The sequence below is a fragment of the Prionailurus bengalensis genome, chromosome X (genome assembly GCF_016509475.1).
Source record: "Prionailurus bengalensis isolate Pbe53 chromosome X, Fcat_Pben_1.1_paternal_pri, whole genome shotgun sequence".
In the NCBI taxonomy this organism is placed as follows: Eukaryota; Metazoa; Chordata; class Mammalia; order Carnivora; family Felidae; genus Prionailurus; species Prionailurus bengalensis.
The window spans coordinates 36,936,070-36,957,272 of NC_057361.1; the positions used below are offsets into that span (position 1 = coordinate 36,936,070).

Consider the following 21,203-nt stretch of genomic DNA (forward strand, 5'->3'; position numbering starts at 1 on the left):
TGGTAGCCAGCTTCCAAGATGGCTCCCAATGATCATCACCTCCTGCTAATTACCTCTTCACACTGAATCACTGCTGGCTCTGTGGGACCAACATAATACTGCAGAAGTGACAATGTTGATTTCAGAGATAGATTAAAAAAAAAAAGACATTGCATCTATGGTCTTCTTTTCTCCAATCACTTGGCTGGGTGTGTGTGTGTATGTGTGTGTGTGTGTGTGTGTGTGTGTGTGTGTGTGTGTAAAAGCCAGCCACCAAGTAGTGAGGACAGATGGCTACGTGATGTCATGCAACTTATGTGACCTTTTCTGAGGTTGTTTTCCTCACCTTTAAATTAAATATATTTCATACTACTTATTTCACAGGGTATTGTGAAGATTGAATACAATATGTAAAACACAGACCAGAATGCCTGGCACATAATAAGCTTTCATGCGATGTGGCTAATACTGGTGATGGTAGTGGAAGCTATAGGAATTGACTGGATGTGAGATGTGAAGGAAAGAGGGGAATCGAGGATGATTCCTAGGTTTTTCGCTTGAATAACTGAGGAGGTGATGGTACCATTTACTGAGTTTGGGGACAATGAAGGAAAGGCTGTGGAGAGCAAGGACATTTTCTTTTTCTTGGACTAAAGGTGCTTAAGCCTCAAAGTGGTAATATTAAAATTCTCTCTCAATTGCTTATAAACACAGCATTCCACTTCCATTCTTTCTTCTCTAAATTACTTCAAACTTTTTTTTGTTGTTCTAAGTAATTCCTTCCTGGAACATGAAAAGTTGTTGAAGTAAAAATGATAGGAATTCCAGAGTCCAAATTACTGTGCAATCAATGGCCATATAATTCTGGATGAGTCACTGTTCGTAATGAAGTGAGGGCAAGCATTACAAAGAACAGCAGCAGGACAAAATCCACTCAGGTAGTTCTCACTTTTGTTTTAGAGAGCACAATTTGCAAACATTAGGGAGGATTTGTGCAATCAACATGAAATAAGATATGCATTGGGGGTTATGAGAAATGGCAAGGTACTTCTATTAATTCTGAGTGAAGATTTACCGATAACTGAAGTGCTCAGGCTTGACGAAATTACATTTCTGTTCCCATTCTCAGACTCCCAGTGGTTTCATTGACACAAGGAAGGGTAAATGTGTGATGCAAGTCTGGTGCGCACTTAGCTTGCATTTAGATACTAGTCCACAGACTCATTAATAACCATCTTCTTTATAAAACTGGTTTCACCATTCTTTACATCATAATAGAACTACTCATTTTATCCAAGGAATATTTGGTCTTCGGATTCTGGCACTTTCCAGGATTCTCCAAATCCATTAAGAAATGCTCCAAACAATGTATACTACTTTGAATCTGAATGGAGGACCACACGGGGCAATTCAAAGTACAATGGAGAGGTTCACTTGGTAACCAAGCTGGGATCCAAACCCCTGGGTGCAGTCTGTACTCACAGTGCACTGCTCCCACCCTCAACTCTTTATCCTTAAAACAAAGGATTTTTCCCAAAGATGATCATGAAGTTCTGTTCTGGTTATATGATAATTTGATTCTAGTAAGCTGCTACGGGTAAGAAAAGTCTGGGTTTTCTTTCCCTTTATTCTTGGTAAAGATGAATTGCAAATGAACCATCCGCAGGAGATTTTACAGACAGGTTTGTACCAGTATTTTCTTGGGTTATTATGAAGCGGTTCCTTCTACCACTGTGATGTATAAAACTAGCTATGGGGGACTAAACCTTTGAACTTAATTAACATCAGCCAAGCATGCTAATAAAGCTACTTGAGGTAAAACTGGTTCACGAAATAATCATAAGGAAGTACAATATATATATTGTCCACCAAACTTCCTCCCACTACAGAAATAGAGAAATGAGGTTTTTTTCAGAGGTAGTTGCTACATTTACCCTAACTATTGAATTTCTTCAATACTGTTTAATTTCCTTTTTTTCCCCCTACTATAGTATGTGTCATGCAAGAATCTATTCACACTGACTAGACTTGAAAGATACCGGGTGGTCAGAGAATTTTCAGTCTGGAATTTAGCATCCCTGTCCTGAACAGCAGAGCCTGGGCTGGTGTAAACGACTCATACAGGTAAGACTGATCACTTAACTTCTAGCTTAAAAGTTTACTCTACAAAAACTCTAATAGGACTAAAATGTTTACATTTTGAAAACTGATCATTACGGTCTTTTTACCTCCTTTCTGTTTGGAAGTGTTTGCTAAGTGTGAAATAGAAAAGCAAAGGCAACAGTAATAGATAGCAGCAGACGCCGTATGAGGCGGTTTAGTTTGCAAAAAGGGAATACAGAAGAACTATTACCTTTTTGGATTTTAATATATAGTGCATTATCTGCACATGGCTGGGGGTAGGGTTCTTTTTTAATATCATTACAAAAGGAAGCTTCATTTCTCACATAAAAATCTACTTGGATCAAATAAATTTTTCTTAGGAAATAAACTGGCTTATTTCACTTTCTATTTGACTAATTTTTAAATCAGTCAAGTTACAGGTTAGGCTTTACATATTTACAACTGGTAATACACTAACTGCAACCAGATTCTTTTTTTCTGTTTTAATGTTTATTTATTTTTGAGAGAGAGACAGACAGACACACAGAATAAGAAGCCGGCTCCAGGCTCTGAGCTGTTAACACAGAGCCCAATGTGGGGCTTGAACCCACGAACCGTGAGATCATGACCTGAGCTGAACTCAGAAGCTTAATCAACTGAGCCACCCAGACACCCCTGCAACCCAATTCTAATTTGCTAGGCTGTCCTGGACTCAGATATAAACTCACACTGAACCATATGGACTGTTTTCTCAATAAAAATTGCAAAGAAATAAAATGATAGACAGTGGTAGACATTAATTAAGGGTCTCAGTATTGAACCTAGAGACACTGTACAGCCCTCAAGCTTTCAAGCCCTTGCGTGGGGATTGCTTAGCTGAAAAAATTATTTAAAAATTATAATAACGTATTTGGAAGAAAACTCTATTTTTTTAAAAAGATTTTATTTGTAAGTAATCTCTATACCCAATGTGGAGCTCGAACTCACAGTCCCAAGCATCAAAAGTTGCGAGCTCCACCAACCGGGCGCCCAGGTGCCCTCCCTTCCCTATTTCTGTAATCCAAGATGGAAATATTAAAAAGTGTGCCTCTGAAGAGGGGTAGAGAGTGAAATAGCTCTAAGGGGCTGTGGGCATATAAGGTGGTGGTGCATGGCATCTCAGAAGGCAGATGCATGGGAACATTTTTGTGTTTATCAAGACAGGATGTAATTTAAAAAAAGATTGAGAATCCCCACTCTAGATTTTTATAAAAGAGAATGTGGTACCTAGAAAGCTATGATGATAAAAACAGAAATGTGGTACATTCTGAATATAGCTCATGATTCTTATCTGACCAGAATCCAATAACTTGTTATTCCCACCTGAAAGGAATAAAGGATGAAAATAATAATGAAAAAGAGTGTGTGTGTGACTCTTCAACACTTCGTGTGTACCATTTGATGCAAGAAAGATTTAAAAGTAAGACACAGGGGCCCCTGTCTGGCTCAGTTAGAAGAGCGTGTGACTCTTGATCTCAAGGTCATGAGTTTGAGCCCCATGTTGGGTGTAGAGCTTACTAAAAATAAACAAACTTAAAAAAAATTAAAATGAGACATAAAAAAAAACAAAATCCACGCCTGCATTTATGCTATGATTAAATTATCTTCTAAAAAATCATATTCTTTGAAAAACCAAGATACTAAATTATACACAAAGACACATGAGGGCACTCTAACCAACAAGCGTAGCAACTACAGTTTTGACATAGAATTTTAAAGATTTTTTAAAAAATTGAAGTATGGCAGTTTAGCATTAAACATTTAAAATAAGAAATTACCGATGCCTTTTGGTAAAGACCCTGAAATTTTGGTGTCCATCCTTGGTCAACCGTACCTGCCTTCTGTTCAATCCAGGACCTTGTCGGAGTATTTGTGTAGAATTAAGTTTACTTCTTTTTTTTTTTTTTTAACTTCAAAAATTTTATTTAAATTCTAGTTAGTTAACATTAGTGTAATATTGGTTTCAGGAGTAGAATTCAGTGATTCATCACTTACATACAACACCCAGTGCTCATCATAACAAGTGCCCTCCTTAAAGCCCATCACCCTGGGGTGCCTGGGTGGCTCAGACAATTAAGCATCCTATTCTTGATTTTCGGCTCAGGTCATGATCTCACAGTTCGTGAATTCAAGCCCCACCCACATCAGGCTCCATGCTGATGGTGTGGAGCCTGCTTGGGATCCTCTCTCTCTGCCCCCCACCCCCACCTCACTCATGCTTGTGCTCTCTCTCTCTCTCAAAAATAATAAACTTAAATACCATCACCCATTTAGCCCATCCCCCACACAAGTTTACTTGTGAAATACAAGCAGAGAGGATTCCAATAGTATTAGATTATAGATAGGTGCTTTAATCTAGCCATGAAAAGACACCATTTTGAAAAGCATGTACAATTTATGTACAATTAAGGTGATAATTAAAAATCATTCTTCTATTAATGTGGCCACAAAATATTTTTTGCAACTTTCCTTTGGCCAGTATGTAGTGCTTGCATGTGCCTTAAAATATTTTAATTACCTTTCTAGGCAGAAGCCAAAGAATGATAAATCTCACGAATTTAACTATTTGTATCAAATTTTGGTTTTTAGACCAAGGCACTATCCAGAATCACCTCTTTTATTTCCAGTGGACAACTGTGATTAGAAAAGGTGAGAAAGCCTCTGTACTTTCCCTTTCCATCCAGTACATTTACATTACTATTTTATTTCATCCAATGCTTTGGAAAAACTATTCAAATACCATTTATAATTTTAATATTAAATGTCTGCAATTCTGTTCTAGCACCTGTGACAAAATTCAAGAAAATTTGCTATAAATGAATAACAACTCAACATGTATTCAACCATCCAGGATCTCTTCCATGGCTCTACCAATCATTTATACCTTCCTCTGCATCATTGGTCTCTTTGGAAATTCTCTCTCTCAATGGGTATTCTTAACAAAAATAGGCAAGAAGACCTCGACACACATCTACCTAGCACATCTTGTGACTGCGAACTTGCTTGTGTGTAGTGCCATGCCTTTCATGGGTATCTATTTCCTGAAAGGTTTTCAATGGGAATATCGATCTGCACGATGCACGGTGGTCAATTTTTTGGGTACTCTATCCATGCACGTGAGTATGTTTGTCAGTGTCTTAATTTTAAGTTGGATTGCCATAAGCCGCTATGCCACCTTAATGAAAAAGGATTCAGTCCAAGAGACCACTTCGTGCTATGAGAGAGTATTTTATGGCCACTTACTGAAAAAATTTCGCCAGCCCAACTTTGCTAGAAAACTGTGTGTTTACATATGGGGAGTTGTACTCGGCATAATTATTCCAGTTATCATATACTACTCAGTTGTGGAGGCTACAAAAGGAGAAGAGAACGTGTGCTATAATCGGCAGACAGAACTAGGCGCCGTGATCTCTCAGACCGCAGGTCTCATTGGAACCACATTTATTGGATTTTCATTTTTAGTCGTACTAACATCATACTACTCTTTTGTCAGCCATCTGAGAAAAATAAGGACCTGCACTTCCATTACGGAGAAAGATTTGACTTACAATTCTGTGAAAAGGCATCTTTTGGTCATCCAGGTTCTGCTAATAGTTTGCTTCCTTCCATATAGCATTTTTAAGCCCATTTTTTATGTTCTGCACCAGAGAGGGAACTGTCAGCAACTGAATTATTTAATCGAAATAAAAAACATCCTCACCTGTCTTGCATCAGCCAGAAGCAGCACAGACCCCATTATATTTCTTTTTTTAGATAAAACGTTCAAAAAGACACTATATAATCTCTTTACAAAATCTGATTCACCACATATACAACCCTATAGTTGACTTCTGACTAGAAAACACCAGCAAATAGAAAAGTGTTCGTGTGGCGATTTAGGGATACTGGACTACATGATTAACAGGTCACAGCTTGATTGAGATAGCAGGCCCTAAGAAACCCTCTTTGGTTTTAGAAATAACCATAAAATTCACTTTCCAGCTCTACTAATACTGCAAGTTGAGAGGTCAGAGACTTTCAGAGGCAAAAGTCAAGCATATTAAAAGGATCTCACTGCATATGAAAGCAAGAGACCATTTTCTCTTTCAACTCAACTGTGTATGCTTTTATTCAGAACAAAACATTTCATGACTGTAGGATAAAGCAGCAAATGGTTTATGACTTTTCTCCTTTCTAGTAGTGGCAATATAAGGGCCCATCTGGGCCTAGGGTTTTGTTGGTAACTTTAAAAATGAGTAAAAGAAAAAAAGTCAGTCAGAAATTTCCTCACCAAAGTCCTGTCTAGATGTATGAATAGTAGAGTGTAAAAAGCCAAGGCTTTATAAATGCCCTATTTTGTATTGTCTGCTCATGTTACTGCGAGACCAATAATCATCGATTCCAGTATTTATTATGCCAGTGTTTTTATATATTTGGGTTAGGCTTGGTCGAAATAAAAGGTTAATACAATGTCATTATATGCCGATTTTCATCACATCTTGTAAATTTTCCTCTGTATTCAATATAAATAATGTGATTAATGACAGATAGTACCTGGCAAGTAGATATGCTCAATCAATTTTTGTGAAAATAAATGAATGAGTGATAAGGGCAGTGTAACAGTATTGTTGTTGAGAGACTGGTCTCTGGAGTTAGAGTCCCTGGGTTTGATCCTAGCTGAACCTCTTCTCTTACTTAGCCAGACAATCCTCAACAACTTACTTACCCTCTTAAAGTGTTAAGTTCTTCATTTGTAGAATGGAGAAATACTACGTAATTCATAGGTACTATTATTAAATCAGTTGATGTTACTATTACGAGTAGCTGTCATTTACTAAGCATTTGCTATGGGCCAGGCACTCTGCCTCTATGCTTTGCATGTATTTTAGTCATCACCACCATAAAGGATGCCAATTTGCTGATGAAAAAACTGAAATACATAGATAAGTCACCCCAATTTTCTCCAATGTCTAAATAAATACTTAAACTGTAAGCATTTCTTGGTCATTTCTTTCTTCCGTGTAATCTTGTCAGGAAGATAAGTGATGGTGACTATATCCTGTGCTTTGTAATGAAAAAACAATGTTTTTAATGTGTTTTATTTTCCCCAAAAGATTGTACGTGCCTTTCGAGCTGTAGTCTGCTTTCTCTTTCTACTCCCACGGTACTTGCATTGTGTGTTCACATAAAAACCAGACAAAAAGTTAAATGAAACTGAAGTTGAATAAATGTTCATGGTAACCTGTTACTTTGTTAGAGACTGCTTAAAGACCCATTTATTCTCTACCCAGTGATTTCTTCAGTGCTCAAAAAGAAGTTTAAAGTAAGTTCACGTAGCACTTCCAAGCCTTTAATCTCATAGCATGTTTTTTGTTCCTGAATTACAAATGTGAAACAGTACGTTGTACAGATTCCCCAAGAGCCATGTGTTCAAAGTCACTAGAGGTTTTTCTAACACATCTGCAAAATTTTCATTAAAAAAGAATCAAAAACAAACAGTAAATATTTCCCCTCTTTTTTAGTTCAATGCTTAACTGAGAGAAGAACATGTCCAGAAAAAAGTCTGAAGTAAATGCATGCTGGCTTCAAACATTTATAGTGTACATCTATTCTTTTACAGCAGCAATCTAATTTCTGGCTGATTAATTTGCAGAGACAAAGGCAGACCTGGGAACTCCAGGCGATTTCCCTAAGTGCGGGCTGTAAACAGAGGTGTCCGATCACCGCTATCATTTTTACATAAGTGATACAGCATTAAATCTCACTGCAGTTAGGAGTCTTAAATATATATACATCTCCTCTAAAAATCATTATTAAAAACATCACTTTGGGGCGCCTGGGTGGCTCAGTCGGTTAAGCATCCGGCTTCGGCTCAGGTCATGATCTCATGGTTCGTGAGTTCGAGCCCCGTGCCAGGCTTACAGCTTGGAGTGTTGACCCTGCTTCAGATTCTGTGTCTCCCTCTCTCTTGGCCCCTCCCCCGCTCACACTCTGTCTCACTGTCTCTCAAAAATAAATAAACATAAAATTTTTTTTTAAAAAATCACTTTACCTTGCCACGACTTAAGTAAAATAAAAAACATATTACCAAGGTAGAGTTTCCTACATTTAAAAAAGGCAGGAAAAGAGGTGTGCAATTTCTCCTTAAGTTACTCATTCTGATAGCAAACTCCCATTTTAGGGGCACTTGGTGGCTCAGGCAGTTCAGTGTCCAGCTTCGGCTCAGGTCATGATCTCACAGTTCATGAGTTCGAGCCCTGTGTCAGGCTCTGTGCTGACAGCTCAGAGCCTGGAGCCTGCTTCGGACTCTGTGTCTCCCTCTGTCTCTGCACCTCCCCTGCTCACACTGTGTGTCTCTCTCTCCATCAAAAATAAATGTTTAAAAAAACCTCCCATTTTATTTCTCTGTACTGAGATTACTATGTTTATCTTCAACACCACAGATACTTTCTTGAACAGGTAATTGTACATCATGTTGGATTTTTGTGTGTAATTGGCAAGCTGGCTATTCAATGTCATGGTTAATATTTTATATGAAACACTACTTTCTAAATTACTCTACCTTTAAAGTGTGCATTTCAGAAAAACAGTGCTCTAAAAATTTGTATTATTATAGCTGATATAGGATATCATGTTATATGTTAGGTTTTATTAGTTTCAGGTGCACAGCATAATTATTTGATGATTCTGTACATCACTCAATGCTCATCACGATAAGTGTAGCTACCATCTGTCCCCATACAATGTTATTACAATGTTATTGACTATATCCCCTATGCTGTACTTTTCACCTCCATGACTAATTTATTTTATAACTGGAAGTTCGTACTTCTTAACCCCCTTCACCTATTTCGCCCATCCCCTCACTCCCCTGCTGTCTGGAAACCACTGGTTTGAGAAAAACAATGTTTTTAGCATGTGAGTTAGTCAAACACAATTTCAGAAGCCCCAAATTTTGACTTCTTGGCCAGTGAGATTATACCTTAACTATAGAAGACAGGATTGACAAATGTCTATTTTCCCTTTTATCCTTTCCATATACTCACTCTTGTTGAGGCAGCTTCCAAACCATTAATTGGGAACACAAACCATTAAGACTAGACAAAGCAACCTTAAGGACAAACTATTCAACCTGGAAGAATTTCTACGTCCTGGGTAGAAGAGGAAGACGTCAATCTCCCATATTTGCTAAGGACTCTTCACAGCCTACCCCTGGCCTTGCAGTCTGCAGGGTGGAGGTTGTTAGAGACAAACGTGGGAAGACCAACTGAAAGGAAATCTGGCTGTGGCAAACCACAAAGACACCATGGAGGGATACTGGTAATCTGGTAAGCATTTCAACCGTGGACCTTCCTCTGACTGTCCCCAAGTTCCAACTGAATTGATATTAGTGGGAAGAATTACTACAACTAGAAAGGTGTTGTACCTGACAGAAAAAAAATGCTTGGTCTTATCATACATGCTTGCTGGCCTGGCTCGGAAAGAGGGGAGCAGTGAAAGAATTCACATCTAATAAGCAAGAGAAACAGTCATTCTTTTCCTTTTTATCTTTTTTGTTTTTAAAGTAAGTTCTACTTCCAACATGCGGCTTGCACCCACAATCCCAAGATCAAGAGTTGCATGCTCTACCGACTAAGCCAGCTGGGCTCCCCTCATCCTTTTCTTTCTAAATCAAGGAGTTCATTTTTTTTTTTTTGGAAGGGTGGGGTGGGAGAAGGGAAGCACAGCAATTAGAAACAGGACATAAATTTAAGATGATCTTATAATTCATGGGATTTTTCTAAGTACAATTATTAAAACCCTACATTCAAGCTGAACATGTCCATTATGTTCAACAACCTCACAAAAGACATGCAGAAGAGGAATCAGTGTGTTTCTTATAATAGAGATTAAAATAAACGTGTTCTCATTTTAATGAGAATTTCAATTTCTTTCTCCAACATGAGGTGGAGTAAGAGACGTGGAAGAAGTGTCAGCAACCCAAAGTCACAGAGGAAGAAATACTGTATGAACTCCATGATGCCATGGGAACTAGTGTGATGTGATGAACACCTGTTTATAAAGTCTGGTCCTACGCAGGTGAAAGGGGAACTGAGAACAGAAGGGGACCAGAGAGCAGCCAGGCGTGTTCACCAGTTAGGAGGAAAACCATTTCAAGGAAGCTCATGCAGAAGCGCTTGGGTGGAGGCTTCTGGCTGAGTGTCTAGGACTGTCTGCCCATGGGGTTTTGCACACTTCTGAGAACTAAACACTGAGCCCCCAAACCTCCTGGGCAGAGGCCCCATTCAGAATAGAAAGTGACTGTGTGTATGGCCATTTGCATTTCGAGAAGCAGTGTAACTTCAGTTATTAAAATTGTACGTCAGTAGGGCAGAGCCACAGAAAAGTCTAAGAATTGCTGTCTCTCCACGCCCAGGTGATGCAGTGTAAGGCTGCCTCCAGGAGTTAGGAGAGACAAGAAAGACCCGAGGACTCTTAATGCTTAAGAGAACTAATGAAGGCAGGCAAGGGGCCAGGACTTGCATTTACCTTGCCAACTGTACTGTTTCTTCTTAGAGTTCTTTTAATTTAGGGGTGAGAGGAAGAAAAGAGAAAGAAATGAAACATAATGAAAGTTTTCACATCCTCTCACAAGAAACAGAGGAATAAAAGGGAAGAGGACAGAAAAACAAAACCTCCACCCCCCCCCCCCCCCGCCAACCCCTGAAAAAAAAAAAAAAAAAAAGAAATGAGCATGCATGCCTTAATTAATGCCTGTAGGGAGGTAAAGCAGGATAGTGTAGTATTATACAGTGGGTCTTAACCACAGGGATCTTTGTGCCCCAGGGGACCTTGAGCAATGTCTGGAGACATTTTTGATTGTCACAGCTTGGGGAAATGCTATTGGCATGCAATGAGTAGAGGCTAGGTAGAGGCAATAATACAAAGGACAGCCTCCCACAACAAAATACAGGGCTCAAAATGCCACTAGTGTGGCTGGTGGGAGAAACCTGTGCTATGATGACACACTTCGCTCAATTTCAAAGGATGACACAATTATTTCTTATGCAATTTCATATGAAACTGCTTCTCCAAAGCAAGTTCCCACTACAGGTCACGAGGTACCACATAGTCAAATCTAACTTTGATATAAACCAAACATTTTTAGACTCAATTACCATGAGTTCACAAAGAAATGCCTACCAAGTTAAGAAAAAAGTAATACTAATCGATATAGTGCTAGGATCTTTGGAAAAAACCTAATGCTTTGGGATCAATGCCAAGAATTACTATACTACTACTATATAGTTGACTTATTTGCACTCATTGGTTAGTGTCGGTCGCCCTGAACTAGAAAGTCAGCTTGCTCCATGGAGGCAGTGATTCTATTTTGTTCACTGGTGTAGCTCTGGTTCCTAGAATAGTGCCTGACACAATAAGCACTCAGTGCATATTTTGGGATGAATGTCTTAAGAAAAATCTATCCAAATTCAACATTACTAATTAGCTAAATGTGAGCATTCCATTTACCCGTACAAAATGTACAGATTTCAGGTCCTGAAATATAAAGAATATCAACATTAACATGCACTCTATGTTGAGCCCACTTGCCAACTGAACAATGGTACTTTTTCTGGTGGTCTCTCCTCACTTGCTGTTTAAGAATTACTTCTGTCTTCCCTTCCTCAGCACCTTTCTGGGTGCTTCCTCAAAATTATTTGGCATGTGCCTTAGAAATACTAAACTAATAAAATCCAATGCAAAACTAATTTTGAGCCTTTTGCTTGAAATGCCCTCTTGTCTCCATGTAACTTCCTCATGACTCAAGACCAGACTCAAACATGACCCCCTCCATGAAGTTTCTCCAACTCTTCTAATGGTATTTCCCACCCACCACCTTGGACAGTAATTGTTTTGCCTGTCTGTAAACATGGCCACAAACAAGTTCTCCTATCCTTGTGCACATATGTCGCTCCTCCAACCAGAAGGTGCAATCTATTTTTCCTCCTCTTGAATCCAAGCTAGTCTTGTAACCTACTGACTACCATAATACAGAGGACATGACACAGCACCAATTTCAGGTCTAGGCTTCAGGAGGCCTGGCAGCTTCTGTCTTTGCTTGTTTGGAGCCCTGAGACACTGTCCTGCTAGAAAGGGGGACACAAGAAAAGACAGTGACAGAGGAGAAGATGGAGGGAGACTGAGAGGGAAAAATACCCTGAATGAGAGACACGAAGAAGGCCCCACAAACCCCCAGCTGTTCTAGTTATAGTTCAGCTGCCACGCCACAGAGTGAGGCCTCCGGGGGTACCAGCCACGCTGCCTCAGCCAACAGTCTGTGAAACAGAATCGAGCAGTCCCCATCAAGCTCTGCCCAGACTGCAGAACTGCGAGCAAATAAATGGCAGTTGCTGTTTGAAGCTTTGTTGTGGTGCTCTGTGGCAGTTGGTTGCCTCGTCTCCCTGAGGAGACTCCCATGATACCTTTAGGGCTCCGAGCACAGTATTCCGCATGAAGTAGGCGCATGAATATTTGTTGAATAAATCAATCAGAAGGTAAATGAGAAGCTGAAGTACAATATTCAGATATAACTACTTTGGGATTTTATTTGGTTTTGGGATCGTCATATCAAATACCATGACTAATCAAATGCTGACGATATTGTCGAAAGTGTTACAGTACAGTACGTTGCCAATCATTATTTACTATATGATGTTGCTGTAATTACCTTTCAAGAACAGAATTCAAAATAAAATTGCCTCTTGAGCAAAAGTATTTTTAACGCAATGCTATTACATGAACTAAGAATCTGCTTACACATTTTAAGTTTTCAAAGTGTCATTTTTATCATACATTTTGTTATACAAGGAGTTATTTTACTCTGTATATATGCATTTTCTTACCTTAATTAGATGCAGAAGAGTAACACAGCCCGCTACTATCATTGGCAGTTTCCCTCCTTTTACTTTTTAGATTTCTGATTTGTTTGCATAACTGAAAAATACTTTTATAAAAGTGCTATGTATCCATTGGGTTGTTCAGTATTGAGTACTGAGAATAACAATCCCATTCTCCTATCACCACATTTGAAAAGAGTAAGATTTTGCAAGTAATGTGTGTTTTGTCCATTTCTCCAATAACTGTTTTCATTTGCTATGGTGACATTCCACTAGACTGTCTTGGAATGGCTCATGCTTTACCTCAGCTCCTACCCATGAGAATTTTCAGTTAAAATTTCCCAAACATTATAGAAAATGTAACACTACTTAATTTTCTTAACCATTAAAATACATTGAAATAGCCAGGCCTTTGATAATATCTTTTGAGGGAAGGAGAACACCATGTCTGTGGATGCTGTGGGTTTGAGAGAGGCCAGTAAAAAAATACCAGGGCGAGAAAGTGGACAAACAGGGCCAGAGAGACCTCAGGGGCTCTTAGCGATCGAGGCCTGGGGATCAGGAGGGAGGTACTCTAGTTTCCTTTCTGGCATGCCCCCATGTTCTTCCTGACACCGTTATGAGCCAGGGACTGACAGGTGTCATGAATTTAATACTGGGATCAAACAGGCAGAAAGATTCAATAATGGTAATATGCACATTCCTAAGGGTGCAAAACCACATCACATTTATGATTATGATTTCAGACTATGTTAAAAAAAACTGCAAAAAAAAAGGTGACTATTCTATACTGCAAAACTACAAAAATGTAAGTATATGATGAACTTTTACTATAGAAACCCAATCCCAAATCCCCACCTCCGCACCCCACCCCCAATAAACTTTAGGATAGGATAGTGTTTGGTTCTTACTATTTGTTGGATTTTTCATTTCTCTCTTATGCACATAATGGCAGAAGAGGATTAACAAACGTTTGGAATATGTGTACATTTTAATAAGAAGAAACTGGAATGATAAAAGTGTTCCTGTTAAGAATGAGTACGACTCTTCAAATATAAAGCAGTTAAATATATTTTTATTTGGAAGCAAAATTAACTTTAAGATGCTCTCCATAAGAATATTAAGGAAAAATTTCTGATCATTATCACTGTTACCAGTTTCTTTTTGTGCACATTATAGTGATAAAAAGGACTTACCTTCACATCCCTGTGAATTATGTTATTATCATGACAATAGCGTAGAGCTTCCAGTATCTGTCTCATGTAGTGACTGTAGAAAAACAAAAGAAATCTAAAACTGTAACAACGTTTTATTTTTAAAACTTAATATAGAGTGTCCCTAGTTTGTAACTCCAACCTTCATATTCGCTGCCCACAGACACTGTTCCATGGAGTAGACAAGACTGTTGGGACGTGAGGCTTAATAATGTAGAAAGTTGGCAGACCCATACGTTTATAAGCTTTGTGAAGAAATTTAACTTGTTCTATAGTTTCTAAGATAACCAAGCCAAAAGAATTTCACACCGTTCATAGATGACATAGCTCTGCAAACTAAAAATTCAAGCTGAAAACATGGTGGGGAGAAAAAGCAAGTCTCCAACGCTCAGTTAATTGTACTTAGTTACAGTGGATTGCTATTAAGTGAACAGTGCTCAGAGGTACACCTCGGATTCTGACTGAAGGGGTGGGAGCCTTTTATCTGCCAGCAGAGGCTGGCTCTCTGCCTTATTTCCATTTAGCTCTAAGGACAAACAAGAGGAAAGAACCTCCTTATGCGTGCGATTTCTTTTTGCAACATAATCAAGTTTTAGCTGGGGCATCTTTTAATAAAGCAGAGCTTGTTTAGGGCCGAAATCCTAGGAAGTCAGACACCTCAGATGCATCGCGTGGCCAGCAGGGGTCTGCAGAGGCTCCCCGCGAGGTCCAGGTGAAAAACACAGGAGGAGTTAGCATTTTAAAGAACAGGCCTTAAACAATGCTTAACAGGGTCAACTAGCCACAGGGTGTAACCAGAGTAGAGCATTTTTCAGTATTACTTCAGAGCTTACTCTGAGTCCACCCTCCACTAATTTTCCAGTTGTTTTTCTGTAATCCTGCTATTTCTCTCTTTGATCATCTCTTTCTCTGTATTCTACTCCCCTCTTTCTCTTTTTTCCTATTATTCGTCTTCCTTTTTCATTTTTCCCTTTTCCTTCTCAGCCAACCATGACAGAAATGCAATATACCCAACATTATTTGTACTTATTGAATTTTGCTCTCTTTCCAGATCTTATATTCCTCACACTTTAAAATAAAAACTAAATAATTTAATAGTACTTGTAAATGCCCTTGTGTGTATCCTTGTGACTCAAAAAAAATTTTTTTTCTCTACTCCTGCTATACAATTAAAAGGCATTTCTATCAACTTCCCTCTTGGATATGCTACTATCAAACTCACATAAATGTCCTTCTCATTGGCATATGCATCATTTCGTGTACTACAACCGATCAAAAGTTTCCATTTTTTAAATGAAAGGTAGGAAAAGAACCCCCAGACTTCGTTCCTACACTTACTGTCTCCTCACAAGTGGGCTCTAGGCAGAGAACTTGGCTCATGCAGTCCTTAGTTGTGATGCCAATTTTTCTTACTTTGCAAATGCACACAAAGGGGTTGTGGTCATATACTCTTGGCCTGGTCCCGTGCAGCCTAGAATTAAGTTTCTGTTTAAGTTAGGGGTTCTTAGCTTGGCCCTTTCCTGCTTCAAATCAGGCTGTGAAGGATATGTGTGTGACCCTCTGTAATGGCAGACAACAAATATGAAAGCACTTTGTAAACTCTAAACCATGCTACAAAGGGTAAAGTCATTATTATTACAATATTACTAAGTTTAGTCAAAGGTTTAGGAACAGCCTATTTGTGCATCTCAATGTGAACAGGAGAACAGTGGGTAAGTTTAAATCAGGTAATGTGGACATAGCTTATACCTATAGTATGGACTACTTCGGATACATAGTATTAAGATAGCCACTTATATATCTGTAGTCTAAAGAAAATTCCTATTTTAAAGCGTCATTAAAAAGAAAATCTCAATGAACGAGCTTTTTTTTTTTTTCCCCAGGAAGCAGCTTTATTCATGCCGGCATGGGCTCAGGGGGCTAAGATCTCAAAAAGGCTTAGCCCTGAGTGTAGAGGGGTATAGGCTTTGATGCAATTTCTTTGCATCGACTTCTTTTGTGTGTGTGTGTGTGTTTTTTTTAATATATGAAATTTATTGTCAAATTGGTTTCCATACAACACCCAGTGCTCATCCCAAAAGGTGCCCTCCTCAATACCCATCACCCACCCTCCCCTCCCTCCCACCCCCCATCAACCCTGAACGAGCATTTTTAATCTAATTATCAGAGTGCTCAATTATTTGACCCAAATATACATACATATCAGAATCTCTGGAGTGTGTTGGGGGAAGATACATTTTTTTTTCTCCCCAGATAGCACAGCTTAAAGTGATCTTTCTCCACCCTCCCAGTCAGGACTCTGGGGGGCTGTGCACGTGAATAGTGTGCAAGCAAAACAGAAAAGCAAAATCCACCCACGTTCTAGAACTGCTGACTAAATTTTAATTAGAAAGCTTCATTTTCATGAATCATCAGGGTGGCCTATACTTTCAGAAAAATGTCGCAATAGAGAAGTTTGCCTCTGTCTCCTGTACGGATCAGGAATGAGGACAATTCAGTGGAAGCAAAGAACTGGCCAGCAATCCACTCACTTCCTTTGGTGAGTGATGAAATTGGTGAAAGAAAAAAGGGGAGGAGACTCTAGGTACAGAGATTATCGCTCTTGCTAGTCAGAAGACACCTTATCTCTGAAATGCTCTTAACAGAATGTCCCTGGCTAAGGATTACCTATGGGAAACAGAATCCAGGATCTTTGAGGCATGGCTGGCTTCCTGGAGGATGTCACTGAAGCTATACAACTCCCTGGGGGCATACAATGGAGCCATCTCATAACTGCAATTCTCCCTTGTGTGTGGGATCCCACATGTACACACCCCATCTACTCTGGGAAATTGCCCTTGAAAACCCAGACCTCTCTGGTTCAGTTGAGTCTTTTGATCGCCTGTATCATTGTAATTATTTAGTAAAGCTTGGTACTAGAGAAGACTGCTCTGATTTGTAAGAGTTTGATTTGATCATCTGATTTTGTATGTTAGTGCACTCGACAACTCATCACCCCTGAAGGAACAGAGGTAATCACTAATTGGGTTGTAAGGACTGTATGCAGTTTTATTTTAGGCCATGCTTTGCTGCTTCTCTGGAAGTTCAGCCAATTGGAGAAAAACATTATCAATTTGATTACTTGGTGTCTCCGAGTCTTCCTACAGTTGTGGTCTCACTAGAATACTGATCCAAGCTAAATTTCCCAACAATGAATCACAGAATCAGAGGAGGAGGGGAAGTTCAAAGTCAACTGGTTGAATGTTCTACAACCAAAGGAAGGCTCTACATGCCCTTGTTATGTGGTCATGATCGTCTGCAAAAGGGGACATATGTAATACTACTTTCTGAGGATGGGCCTCCCTGCCTTTTGTCATTTTTAGGAAGAATCCTTAATAAATTGTACCAAATCTCTCTCTGCAATGTCACCTACTGGTTCCAATACTACTCCTTACTGGTTCATTCTGGAAAGTTCCTTCCATAAAAAAAAAAAATATACCATTTTAACAGAAAATATAGGTAGATTTTAAAATCAACAGGCTTTCATCTTAATGTATGGAAGCATCTACCTTTCCTATAAACCTTGAGATTGGGAAAGATCCCCCAAGTAATCTCACTGTATGGCATCACCTCTACATATTACTATTCTCCTTATGCTGACACCCAGGCCAGTGGCACAGACAGGCTCAAAGTTAAGGAAAAGCAATATGGATGAGTGGGGAACAGGATAAAAGTGGTACTGTTTTAACATCAACCCTGACAGCATATGTGCCAGGTACCTGTGACAAGTAAGGGAGATGATTCATTTTAAGAAATACCAAATAAACGCTGTGCTAATAGGTTTATGACCTGTTGGAAATATGTATGAACCACCCCCCACCAACAATGGAGCCCCCAACCCTTAGACACTTCACTTTCTGGTTCTTGTTCCCCTCTCCTTTTTGCGGGCTTATTTTTGCAGGCTTTGCAATGAGCATGCACCAAAGAACAAAGGGAGAAGGGAATGAAACCTCTGTGTCACCTCAGGGAATGTACATTTGTTCCAGTCAGACTACTTTTTATATGGGCATAGGAGACTTCCGGGTAAGGCTGTAACCTCTGTAGTACTCAGCCAATGACAAATCAGGGGAGGGACTTGCACACTAGGAGATAAATTGTCTGCTGTGATTGTCCCCGGTGTGCCTGTCCATCAGACACCCGCTCTTGCAAGAATGTTGATTAAAGCCTCGTTTCACAGTGCTCCTAGGTGCTTCTCTGCGTCCCTCCTTTGACTGGGTCAGTGGGCTTATTTCTCACAGTACTCCAGTGTGGTCCAAAAGGAAAAAAGTCATCTCCCTTCATCAAGCTTCACTGTTTTATAAAAATCCATGTTCAGAATTTTTAGTTTTCCCTATTTGATGCTGCTGTTGAAAGAGATCAATTTGGGAGGGTACAAAAGGCAGGTTGCCTCAAATTCTTGAAGAAGTAAATATAAACAACAAGATGCAAGGGTCTGAGAGTTTCATTCAGTTGGATGTTGAGAGTTTCATTCAGTTGGCTGTATGTTAAGAAAAATCAAGATGGCATTGACTATTTTGGTATTAAAGAATGCTTTTTAATTCTGAAGCACAATACAGAATAAAAAATTTTAATTGTGGTAAGAACTCAAAACTAATAGGAAAATGAGATTTACCCCTTCCCCTTCCCTCACCACCCTGTAGAATGTGCTTTAGCGAGCACGGCACAGAAAAAAAGAGGATACCCAACCTCAGTTCTACCATGAATACATCAGGAGTTCAAAGAAGTCATTACAATTACTGTATATAAACTTTCATATGCTGCTTCTCCCTAGCTCCAGCAGCACACAACAGCAGCTACCTCACTTGAGTATATTCTTCATCTTGTGCTATAGCTATGGCTGCTCTGTGTCCTGAGACTGGGGCCCTTGCTCCTTAGCCAGGAAGAGGCAGGGCACTGAATCTGAAGCCACTCTGAGCTGAGAGTTGTATTAGATAGTCCCTAAGCTATTGCTACCTGTATCTGTCCAAGATGCCATGGTTATATAAAGGATGATAAGAGGAAGTTATAATCATTTAATGGTAACTGTTTCTCAGATGGTAGAAAGTTTTAATAAATCCTAACTGGTTTGTGGGTTTGAATCCTTCAATATATTATGGCTGGTGACTGAAGAGACCCCATGTATTAAAAAGGCAACCCACTGAAGTGGGTATTTATGATATGATTGAATGACACCAAAGCAGAAAGCTATATTGCTCCAAATCTATAAGCAAGTGGCCCAGTGCATGGTTCCTGTGATTTTTCAACTTTACTCCTTATTTTGACTCATTAGTCCTGTACAACAACTTGACTTAGAACAATGGCCACCATTTGCTTGGGAGATCACACACTGGCCTGAAGCAAATATATTTGGCAGGAAGACTGTGCTATTATTTCTATTCCTTCCACTATTCTGTGCATTTCATCAGATTAACTGGTCACATAATAATGTGCTATCACTAAAAGGCGAAGTGAAGAACTAAGAAGGCTCAGCTGCCCAAAACAATGATCACACATAACCCCCACCCCCCCAAAGTTGATTCTTCATAGTTCTTGAGCTACCAATCCCTTCTTGAATAAAAGTCATCTCAAATGGCAAAGGCAACAGTACCATGTTAAGCTGTAGACTCATGTTAAGAAATTTGTTGTTCAGTATTTGGCATTTCCAGTCACTATTTGGCTCCACTACTGCACACTAGAACAGACATGTTCCTTGTAGGAAAGAGTGGCAGTCTCCTCCTCATCAGTTCAAAAAGCAGGTCACTTCATGTGATTTCTCTGTCATTTCCTTCTTTTATTTCCCCTGTGACCTCTGAGTCAATACAAATTACATACCTGGCTACAGCTTCACTGTATACAAAACCAGCGTCAGCTCGCTTTACGATTTCAAAACACAGATCTGCGCCATCCATACTGTAGAGAAATGTGAGGAAAAAAAATATGTAAGAGGAAATCCCAGGAAGAAAACACTGAAAATGAATATATTGTAACTAAGTCATTAGTTGGCTTACAGCTAACGATTCTAATAAGTTATTTAAATCTTTCTTTCAAGGAAACATATATAAATTATAAAGGAATATTGTAACTATCTTAACACTGAAAATCTACATGGAAAGAAGTACAAAGAACAAGCAAACGGTAGCATCAAATAACACAAGGTGTAGAAAATGGACCATAAATTTCCTTTAAGTTATCACAACAAGAAGCCTCAGAAAAGGGCAATGCTGGTGGCTATGGACATATTTTTGAGCCAAGTTCCAAAATTATCTGTACTTAGTCATGTCACGTAATATTTTAAGAATCCAACAAGGATTCTAAAATATTTAGCTATAGTTATCACCATTAAATGGGCATTCAAACTATATACTGTAGAAGGAAAACCGTAGCTAATTCATAATTTCTTTTTGTTCACACTCCATTACCAAAGTCAATCCCTACAAACATATTCTAACACACTGATGTGTTGGTGATGAAATGTCACTCTTTTGCCCCAAACTTAAAATACTTCTTTATTTCTCAGATCAGTAAGGTCTCTTGTTGTGTCAGCCACACCTCACTCTTCTACCTGTCCTATCTGATGGCTCCTCAAGTATACCTCACTCTCTAGGCAGGCTAGTCTTAATTACTATTCCCCGAACATACAGTCTTCTTTCTTTTCTTGTCACATGCTTCTGAATACATTGCTCTTCATATTCAAAACCTGCTGTAATCCAAGGCCCCATTCCAATCACACCTTTCCCAGAAAGCCCCCTAAGTGAATTACCAACCACATCAAGGCTTTCATTTGCTTAAATTCTATAACAACCCTATATGCCCATATCCTAACAGTTAGCACTTAACACACGTTTAGCATTTACATACATATACAGGACACTTTTGCCAGATTGTATCTGGTAATGAAATTATTCAAATATCAATAGCTGACATTTTCATAATGCTTCAAGGCATATGAAGTGTTTTCAAAACCAATATTTCATTCATTCACTTATTCAAGTAG

The 21,203-nt window shown here is 39.1% G+C and overlaps 2 protein-coding genes across 20 annotated transcripts in view; one reads left to right on the forward strand and one right to left on the reverse strand.

Moving 5' to 3' along the window:
• The window catches only part of CASK (calcium/calmodulin dependent serine protein kinase), a 358,988-nt gene that overhangs the window by 171,141 nt on the left and 166,644 nt on the right, over positions 1-21,203 (reverse strand). For all 19 annotated transcript variants that reach the window (XM_043570170.1, XM_043570169.1, XM_043570160.1 and 16 more), the window contains exons 4-5: positions 20,042-20,119; positions 14,174-14,246 (exon numbers count right to left, since the gene is read on the reverse strand). In XM_043570170.1, coding sequence (XP_043426105.1) covers positions 14,174-14,246; positions 20,042-20,119 — 151 coding nt within the window. The remainder of the gene's footprint in view (positions 1-14,173; positions 14,247-20,041; positions 20,120-21,203) is intronic.
• Positions 4,854-6,047, forward strand: GPR82 (G protein-coupled receptor 82). Its single transcript, XM_043570172.1, has one exon. The coding sequence runs from the start codon at positions 4,938-4,940 to the stop codon at positions 5,946-5,948; it is 1,011 nt and encodes a 336-aa protein (XP_043426107.1). The 5' UTR covers positions 4,854-4,937; the 3' UTR covers positions 5,949-6,047.